The 10,391-nt window shown below is 32.8% G+C and overlaps 1 protein-coding gene and 1 long non-coding RNA gene across 6 annotated transcripts; both read left to right on the top strand.

The window, feature by feature from the left end:
- Positions 1–452: 452 nt before the first annotated feature.
- On the top strand, positions 453–1,645 carry LOC138857800 (uncharacterized). Its single transcript, XR_011396995.1, has 2 exons — positions 453–1,479; positions 1,535–1,645. It is a non-coding gene; the product is annotated as an uncharacterized lncRNA (long non-coding RNA).
- Positions 1,646–2,774: 1,129 nt separating this feature from the next.
- On the top strand, positions 2,775–8,341 carry LOC106620703 (DNA-directed RNA polymerase II subunit RPB1-like). Of its 5 annotated transcripts, none has more exons than XR_011396993.1 (4): positions 2,775–6,287; positions 6,351–6,554; positions 6,618–6,780; positions 8,106–8,341. XR_011396993.1 is itself a non-coding variant. In XM_036375888.2 (3 exons), exons 1-3 carry the CDS (start codon positions 6,234–6,236, stop codon positions 6,624–6,626), a joined length of 267 nt encoding a protein of 88 aa, XP_036231781.2. In that variant the 5' UTR covers positions 2,775–6,233; the 3' UTR covers positions 6,627–8,080. The 5 variants fall into 5 exon arrangements, 2 of the variants coding, with proteins under 2 accessions (XP_036231781.2, XP_069967715.1); XR_011396992.1 differs by lacking the exon at positions 8,106–8,341 and having other exon boundaries at positions 2,775–6,159; positions 6,214–6,287; positions 6,618–8,080; XR_011396994.1 differs by lacking the exon at positions 8,106–8,341 and having other exon boundaries at positions 2,775–5,939; positions 5,993–6,287; positions 6,618–8,080.
- Positions 8,342–10,391: the final 2,050 nt, after the last annotated feature.

The following is a 10,391-nucleotide window of genomic DNA, read 5'->3' on the forward strand; positions in this document are numbered from 1 at the left end:
CGCAGAACTTTGACAAATTTGCAACACTGATGTCGTGATCATAGATAAAATTATCCGAAACCCTCTCTTTGCGTTTCGAGAGAGCTCATGAACTTTCAGTGCTGCCAAGAAAAACCACGAGTTCATGAGCTACTGAACAGATGACAAACCAAAACAATGAACTGCTAGATAAAATCCCGTTAAAATTAACTGACAAAATCAGTTCATTATTTTTCGTAAGAAAGTTTAATGCTGAAGCAGCAATAGTTAATGTGATATTGTTAATTAAAAATATTTGTATAAGTGTTTATATATAAAATAAAATTGAGTAGGTGATAAAATATCTTCAAATCCCTACGGAAGCATATGTGTGTAATTTTTATTTTTTGAATTTCTTTCCCATATATGTAAATATATAAAGTTGAATTTATAGTTATAAATAATTAATTATTACTGAAAACTATATATGATATTTTGTTTATAAAATTTTAAGTTTTTTCTTATATGATGAATTTTGTATATTTTTATATTATTTGTGAATTTTCGAAATTATTGTGATTTTATTTTGTACCTATATGGGTGATATAGGCCTACGGTGGAACCGAGCACCCAAAACTAACTTCGGTAACTCGCCTTTTGTATACCTCAGCGGTGGTGTGGAAATTACAAATTCCCAAAATATTTAATAAAAATTCCTTAACTTATTTCTTTCCACAGTGGCACCTGTCAAATGTTATAAAAAATGTGGACTTTTACAGCGCTCTCTCGATTCAAAGAGTTCGGATCATGTCATCCATGGTCGTGATTGCCATCTCGAACGCACCCATCCTCTCATTAAAATTTCGCACATATTTACCAATCTTAATTATTTAAAGTAAGGTGGAAACACACACTCGGATTAATCATTATATGTAGTATATGCATTGTATAAGCATTGTAGATTTATACAATGAGTATATGGGAGCTGAGAGGATTCGTAGGCCAATTTGACTAATTTTCGCTAAAAAACTTTTTTATATTGTACCCGAAATAACACGATCACTTAATAAAATATAAAGTCAACCGGATTTTTTTATTATATATACTATTCACCTATTTTTATCAATTTCAGGCACAAGGACACACTGTTATTCGAAAGAAACGCTATTTAAACTTCATTAAAATAACTACTTATTGACCGATATAAAGTCAACTGGAAGTCCGAAACTCTTTAAAATGGGTTTATAGGGCAGTGGAAAAGTGTTGACTCGATTTTACCAATTTATACAAGAGCATATTATTATTAGGAAAAGAAGCTCTCTGAATTTCAAAAATATATCTTACAAATTGAACGAAAGGTTCATTAAAACGGCAGCCATAAACAATGGAATCCATATATTCGGTATTTGGGGGCTTGAAAAATTATTCAGGCGTGTCGTAGAATCTGATAGTTGGAAACTAATTTTATAGGTTTTGTTATCAGAAACGAAGAAAGAGGATAGTCGCTGACAGATTTGAAATGTAAGTAAATTAATTTATATTATTGTTACGATTTAATTTATCTTTATTTATATAGGGGAAAACATTAGAATAAAACACAAAATGTCATAATTATTGAGCTTAAGGAAAAAATTCAGATATTTTAAGAGGATTTACAAAACGTAATAAACATAATTTAACACCCAAATGTGATATAAATTTATAAATTTATAAAGTAAGCATGTTTACAAGCATACAAATAAATGTAAGCCAAATTTCACATAAGATTCCCCTGGTGCATCAAGAGGATTACTGTGATCCTTTAATATCAACAAGTATCTTTTAATTTTTAGTTGCTTTTTTCTTCCAATAAAATAAAAGCTAAAACAGCTGAACTCATTGTAAGCTTTAGTCAGAGCATGTTATATAGAATATTCATTAACATTCTCTAATAGGAGTAATGGAATTTAGATTGTCAATGTTGTTGTTTGTGGGTATGTGTTTGGTGGGAGAGGAGATAACGGTTGAGTAAGAGCGTTGTGGACCGGCAATGGGGGAGAGATTTTTAATGATTTGCGAATTGTAAATTTGTTCTCCGTTTGGATTTTTAAAAAATGTTCTTATTGTATGAAATTTGGACATGTATTTGGAAAAGTTTAGTGCTCTAGTGAACAGAATTTAGTTAGTATATTCCGACCACTCCTTGATCTTTAAGTTCTTCAATGATTTCCTTTTCAGCTAAGTTAATCAGGCATAGACAAAAATGGTAACTTTGGTGCAAATCAAATTACTATGAAGTGTGCATTTGCAAATACCAGTGAGTTCCGTTGCTTAAAGAATCTTTTAGCAGTTTTCGGATCTTTCACTAATAGAAGTAAAAAGCAAGAGTAATTTTGAAGTGGTTTATTTTCGTTCAATGAAGAGACTACAATGTATTAGTGATTAGTTAGATCAGTAGCTTTCGGATTTCGTTTTTTCCGTTAAAGTCCCCAGGACCATTATTCTGGAATGAACTAACCTGTGAAAATGGGATTTTTGGTTTTGCGCTTTAGCTTTAGTCAGGGGCAAAAACAGTAATTGGAAATGAGACTGCACGCAGTGTGTGATAGTCGGAGACTGTACAAAGTTTAAACTAGAACTTTGCATGAATATTTGCAATGGTGTAGTAGAATAAACACAGCTAATATTGTGCGTACTTTTATATTTGAGAACGTTTTTCGAATAGTTTTGTGCATTTCATTGTGAGTTAAATTAATTTAGATAGATAATTCAATCAAATTGAATTATCCTAGTTTCCGTAAGCTGATTTTATTCATTCTCTGCAGTAAATTCACGAAGATGATCAAATGTGTACCATATGTAAAGGATCTGACTGCTGTGTAATGTATATTTAGTTTGCGACGACGTTTGTAACACCCAGAAGGAAAGATCAGAAACCCTATGAAATATATACTCTTCCGACTTTCTACACATCGGGTATTGGAAGAGTGGTCAGCTACAGCTTGAGGACCTTGGTGAGATAGCTTACTCTCGCCAAGCCTAGGTGTTTTAACCTTAGCATGTTTAATGTAATTTTAAATTCAACCGCATTTTTCACGTCGTTCTTTTACAATTATGCCTCCAAAGTGACAAACAACTGGCCGATCTACACCTCAAGCATGAAAGAAAGGAGCACTACGCGCCTCAGAATCATAGAACAACGAGCATAAAATTTGGAAAATCTTCGAGTACATGCCGCAGAGACCCGTCCGTCTGAATCATCTGATCAACGACAAGTGAGGTTAGAAATTTACCGAATACGTACTGTTCAGGCCCGTTTGCCTAAGACAACTAAACAAAGGTAAAGAAGGCTACAAAATCAATTAAATTTCTCAAAATTTCTTTCCTTCAAATTAATTTTAGTTGATGAGATAGTAACACGCCCAGTGTACAGCTAGTAACTAATAAAAAAAACAATTAAGGAAGGGCTAAGTTCGGGTTTAATCGAACATTTTATACTCTCGAATCAAAGCCGTGGGAATACCTTTAGGTGTTGGCAAATCTTTATATTAAGGAATATTGCGAATGAATTCAACATTCATTATTCGACGAATGTGTAAAAAGTATACAATCATGTTAATCATGATATATTATTAAATATATTACATAATCTGATTAGGATGAATTTTTGACTTGGCATAACATATCATAAAGGCTCTATATGTTTAAAATTGTATCCTAATATATTCGTTGGTGCTTGATTTGTATACGGTAAAGTGGAAGAATCATATGAAATTTAAAACTGTCTTTTATGGAAAGTAGGCGGAGTTGTGATTCTATTAACCCTATTTTCACACCGTAATATAAGAATATCGGGATAACGTTTGTTACTGAAATTGGTTTAAATTAGGTAAGGAGGTCCTGAGATATGGAATTTCAACTAAAGATGGGCGGTAGACCATCGCAATTTTGATACCTGTTCTTGTGAAGTTCTTCCGTACCATCTTGGGTGTAAAATTTAATGTCTCTGACATGTGAAGTTACGTTCTCGATTAACGGCATTTTGTGTTACCGCCCATAATCAATAATAACCTAACTTGGGTGATAAGGTACACTTTTTCCTAAATTTAATTAATATAACTTAATTTTTACTTAAGCTTGCATTGAACAGTCACTTTTTTTAGTTTACATCCCGATCATTTCTAGATATATCTGTCTCGATTTGCTTTAGGTATAACAACCATTCGCTGAACATAACAATTATAATCTCTGTTGCAACATATTGCGAGAGTGTACCAGAGTTGAGTAAGAATTAAACATTTATTATTCGCCGAAACCGTGAATGGATTACAATCAGATATGTTATCTTATTCACGTACATTATGGGGCAATGACACACTTAGTTTCACTAGTATATTTTGTTCTGTGTCCAATATATTTATATTATTCAACATATTTTACTGAAATCAGAAATAAGTGATATAAACTGAACCCAAATGGGATATATTGAATAGTATAGGTATATAGTCAATCCCGCATAAGTGCCACGACCAAAGATTCAGATTTTTTGTGGTACTTAAGAGGGAACTTAAATCCTGCGGGCACTTAAAAGAATCCCGCTTATGTACAATATGGTACTTACGTTCTGTTTGTTAAAAATATCCATTATAAATATAAAAATGTAACCATTTTTAATAAAGTTTTAATTAATAAAAACAAAAATGTGCAGTTCTTTAGCAATATTTAATATTAAATTAAAAGCAACAAAGTTAAAAATAAAATTTTGCATTATACGCATTGCAATATGTTTCATTGGTTTGTTAGACCAATGTTTAAAACTCAATGAAGAATCTTTAGACTCTTACCGCTGGTGGGGAAAAAATAAAGATCTTCATTGAACTGAGAAATATTTCATTATTGATATGAAGAATAATAAAACTAAATTTGTTGAGTATACTGAAAGTGATGCCCTTTGGCATCAACGCACATGTTCACTTTTGAACATACTCCCGGGCGACAAAAGTGACTGCTGGTAAGGTGCCCGCAGGATGTGGTCGTGTCATGTTCGTCAACGTCGTAGCTGGTGGCTGGATATTCGCCTTTCTGCCATTTAAATCTTGACATCTCACATATCGGTTCACGATGACTATGCGCCTTTCTATGTTGTATTAACGATAGATTAATGTATGTTTCGTATTTTTCAAGCTCATTTTCATTGGCCATATTCAGTTCTATTTCTGCTTGTAAAATAACTTTGTTACAGAAGTCTATATTGCCTTGAGTGCCTCCACTGTGTTAATCGTTAGCGCTGTGTCCATCTCTTCGGACCTTGTATAGTTGTCATGGCTTTCATTCCATATCACGTTAAAAAGTCAGTGTTCGACATTCCGTGTTTTACTTATTTTGTATTTTATTTTTGTGTAAATTACAGGACATTTGGTTTTGCCTGTTTTATAAGTACAGGTATTCGTTCTTGTTGTATGTATATCAGGACTTATAATTTTTGATTTGTATATTGCCTGCATGCTTTATCATACAGGACTTTTTATTTTTGGTTTGTAATACCAATGTATATTGGCTGTATGCTTCATCATACAGGACTTTTGTTTTGTTTCTTCGGCTTGAGCACTATCCGGCTCGAAGGACCAAATGTATAATTGGTTTGTAAGACCAATGTTTAAACTCAATGAAAAATCTTTAGACTCTTACCGCTGGTGGAGAAAAAATAAAGATCGTCGTTAAGCTGAGAAATATTTTATTCTTAATATGTAGAATAATAAAACTAAATTTGTTGATGTATACTGAAAGTGATGCCCTTTGCCATCAACGCACATGTTCATTTCTGAACACAATATGAGATCACATTGTTTACAAACTAAATTTTGATGAATACAGGAACACATTACATGTGTTTCAATAAAAAAAAAAATAACAATTCAAGAGAAAAAAAGAAAGATATTTGAAGTGATACATAAGAGGGGAATTTGTACGTAAATTTTTGGATTGCAACAAAAAACTGTGTGGTACATAAGCGAGTAAATGTATCAAATCATTTAATAACATGAAATATATTTAGTTGCAGACCTAATATTTATTTTCAACTTATTATGAAGTCGTGTATCCCTTCAATTATCCCTGGGAAGCAGCGATTCATCATCCTCCACGCATAGTCTGCATTCTGCCGACTTAAAATTTATATTATTTTATTTGGTTTTGTAGATTCAAAAGGCGCTTATTAAGAATGTACGTTCTTGAATATTGTTTTTTTTCCAAAGAATTGATTAAGTATAATTGCAGAGGGCGGAGGAAAACTCTCAATGCGCTGCCCAAGCTCGAAGTCAAGTGATATTTTTCCCAATGGTGATTCCAAGGTAGGTTGCCTTACTTTGTGCTTTAAGGTTGGAAAGACCGATTTCTTGTCGTGCCTCCTCTAGGTTGTATTGCCTTGCAATTTGCAGCGCATGATGGCGCGCTCCCCGCTTTGCACGAAGTATGTAGTGGAGGAGTCCAGTCTGTCGGCCGAGGCGTTGGAATGGTTGATTGGTAATATTGAAACGCGTTTTCAGCAGGCATTAGCTAACCCTGGCGAAATACTGGGTGCTCTGGTCTCGCAGAGTTTAGGCGAACGTGCTACACAGGTAAGCATGGCTGCGCAATGTTTAAATGAACTACTTATTCATTTACTTTGTGTATTTTTTAAGTGTTTTTAGATGACACTAACATTATGCTGACGTGTGCAGCGTCGAGAAGGCTAAGAGCGTGCTGTGTCGTTTGAAGCACACCACCTTGTGGAAAGTAATGGCCTGCTATTTATACGCAGAGATCATCTCGGAAGATCAAGAATGCGTAAATGTCTACTATGGGGTGAGGATCAAGAATTTGTAAATATTTACTATGAGATGCCCGATTTCAATCCAACACGCATTTCGGCATGGTTGCTGCGTGTCGAATTAAAATATTCAAAGTGTTGGGCATAGATTACCTTGTATGACATTAATATAACATTTATCGGCATTATAATAATATATAAGTATGAATAATATAATCATAAGTGACCAATATTGGATATTTCTATGTTGAATATGTATATACACTTTATTTATTGAAAGTTTTATTAAAAATTGTTTCTTCTTGTTCATTTTAGCACAAAATTGAAAGTGGAAGATTTTTCATATTAACCTGTAATCTTTTATTTAGTTAGAAAATGTCATCAGCTGAGATCTTAATATTTTGTTACCTTAAAATAGGTAACCCATGTAAATCAATTGTTTGGTTAGCAAACAAATTGTTATGGGTAGTAAACAAAAGATTCTACAAGTGTTCCTAATTAAACAGGACTTTAAAAAAAAAACAGAACAAATAGTTTTATCGGCAAAATCAATTAATTTTATTCAAAATAGTCTCCTTCTGCTTTAATACAGCTTTTTGCACGGTCCTAAAGCATGTCGAACGAGTGTTTTAGCTCGTTGCCCGGTCATGCAACAAACGCCAACTTCCATCTTCGCGATATTCTGGCCGAAAACGTCGAATACGGCGCACCAAACGCTTCAAAACTCCAAGGTAGGATACCGCATTAACGTTTTGGCCGGGTGGAACAAATTCTTTGTGGACAATACCCTTGGAATAATAAAAACAAATCAGCATTGTCTTCACTTTTGACTTCTCCAGACGCGATTTTTTGGGTTTCGGCTCATTTATGTCCTCACGACCACTTTGAAAACGTTGAAAGTACTCGTGCAATCATCAATTGAAACGTTTCAGTAAAAGTTTTACCAATTTTAAAACAAAATTTTTAGTTGGCTCTCTGTTCGAAGCTCATTTTCGCATCGATGACATAAACATACTGACACTAAAAACGCAATAACTTCACTTCCAATTTCAATAAAATTTTTACTGAAAGTCGATAAAGGATAGCAGATTCAAACGCACTAGACGACATATAGATGGCGCCACTAGAGTTTACTTTGGAACGCACCTTGTATGTTCAAATTTAAGTAAAATTTTTGACGTTTCTTAACATGTAGCTAACCGTATCTATGTTAAGTAGCATGTTAAATATTGTAGCTCTCAACTTTTTATATGAGTTGTGTACAAACTTGCATTTTTTTTTTAAATATAATATAGATACCATAATTTACTTTAACAAATACAAAACAAAGCAATTTTTAATTCTTTTTAACTCATTTTAGATATTTGCAAATTTCGATGCAAAGTTCTCAAGCTGGACTTCAATATCACCATTTTAGTTTTTAAATTATAAAATTTAAGTTACCATTAGTATTAAGTACTAAATTAATTAATTTTAAATATTATTGTTCAATTAGGGTAAATGTGCAAGATGTCCACATATAAACAATTAGTAAATTAATGTAACTATTGTTGTAAACTATAAAAGTTTAACAATTAATATTAACTATCTATAATAGTAATACCATATATACATACATATATACGTCACAAACTAGTTTTTTTTTTACAAATACTGATAATGATTGTAAGAAGGAAAATGTAGTTTGAGACGTACATATGTATGTACAAGTATACATGGTATATATAAATGTTAATGTTTGAAATCTAATCTAAAATAAGATCTAAGATGTATAAACATGTAAATTCAAAAAAAAAAAGAATAAATTAATAAATAAAATTTAAACTATAATTTCAATTTATTTATAAGGAAAAAGGTAACCGATACGTTAGGCAGGGGTAACCAATTAATAACCAAACAAATAACTGAAGCTGACGAAGTAACCGATCAACCAGTTTTTTGTAAACAAGGGCTAACAAATATCCTATGAACCAGTTTTCTGTAACTTATAGGTAACCATAGCAATAACCAAACAAACTTTTTTTAGTAACAGATGGCTAACCAAATAAATAGCCAATGAAAAGGACGCTGTTAAATAAGCAATAACAGATAGTTTTCCAAATTAGTTGGCAAAGTATAACAGCAAAATATATGTATCATTTTCGCAAAAGCAATGAGAGAGAGCGAGTAAGATAATCACAACGACTTGTAGCGAAAGAGGAGAAATAGTTACTTTCTTTCCGAGGCTGGAACAAAAGTAACATATCGGATAACTAATGCATTAATTACTGATAACCTATCGGTACCCAGTTAGCTAACTTTTACCCGTCTTGTAGGATACTTTTGACTTTTAATTTTAACTAAAATTTGGGTTTCTATAAAAATAGTTCATATTTCGAAGAGTACTAGCCTGATTTATGAAATATTGGTATAAAGTGATGAAATGCCTTTTTCTCCTGATATGCGTGGTTATAGACCTTTCATACTTGAAGAAAAAAACAATAACAGAAGCATTTATATATGTATATATCTTTATAAATTTTTGATAAAAACTACTTGGAATCATTTTTTCCATCTTCATAATCAATTTAATTTTTTAGCCACCAACATATGTATATCTGCTATCATGGCGTTTTTTTACCGTTGTAGAGGGCCTCTATTAGAACAGTAAACGGTGGCGAAAACCTTCTGCTCATCAGATTCACTTGACCGCTGCTTTTCTAACCAATCAAGATAAGCATGCATTAAAAAACTTTCAGTGACATATGAACTTTCGATTTCGAAAAGATTTCCATTAGAGTACTCACATATTTACAATAGCTAACATGAGAGTGTTGCCAATTACGTTAGTAACAACGATCCTTAATGCTCTCCAGGCAATTACAGCTTTAGCAGAGTCGCCACTACTTCACATTTGAGCCTCCGGCGAGAGTCATTATTTTTGGGTGGAAGTTTATGGTTATCATGTTCTAGCTGAACGAACGCCAAAATGGTTTAAATGGCGCGATTTAAAATGAGGACAAGCGTTACTCGATGCATATTGTTCTCAAAGACAGCAAAACCTCGTAAAGGACCTTATCTCACTGAAATACGGTTCACTTCAAGAAAAGGGAATCAAAAATTGGCTTGAATCATTCTTTACCGCCAAGCCAGCGCAGTTTTTTTGGAATGAAATGCACAACTTGTCAGAAAGATAGGAAAATGTTATAACATAGCTTCAGATGGGAAATGCTTTGAATAATACTATTAATCTTAATTTCGCCCAACACCCAGAAAAATTCGGGTGTGCGGTTTTTTTGTTTTAAACTCGTCCTACTCGTATGACGATGTTGGTTCTATAACGTTAACGGCTGTCGGAACCTGTGTTCTATCAACCTTGGATATGCTTTGGCAGCTTTTAGTGGAGTTTATACCAATTGATGTATGTATGTATATACATATGGTATACTATTTATAGAAGACATATGTATGTTATGTACATACATACATACATTAATTGCTTTAATACAGAGATGATGGTTCTAAACAAACCGTGAGTTCCACACATTGTATGCAAGTTGAGTGGTGAACTTTTAAGAAAGTTGGCAAATTGTAAATAATTAAAGTGTAGTATGCCGATGATATGGACAGAACCGAAAAATCACGTTGATGACTGTTATTTTTATGT

The sequence above is a fragment of the Bactrocera oleae genome, chromosome 6, assembly GCF_042242935.1.
Source record: "Bactrocera oleae isolate idBacOlea1 chromosome 6, idBacOlea1, whole genome shotgun sequence".
NCBI classification, from domain to species: Eukaryota; Metazoa; Arthropoda; class Insecta; order Diptera; family Tephritidae; genus Bactrocera; species Bactrocera oleae.

Bases quoted from the DNA above. Each gene is read 5' to 3' on its own strand.
- LOC106620703 (XM_070111614.1), top strand. From the start codon at position 6,234: ATGCGCTGCCCAAGCTCGAAGTCAAGTGATATTTTTCCCAATGGTGAT. The intron at 6,288-6,350 runs GTAGGTTGCCTT...TGCCTCCTCTAG, and splicing joins TTCCCAATGGTGATTCCAAG to GTTGTATTGCCTTGCAATTT. The intron at 6,555-6,626 runs GTAAGCATGGCT...AAGTGTTTTTAG, and splicing joins TAGGCGAACGTGCTACACAG to ATGACACTAACATTATGCTG.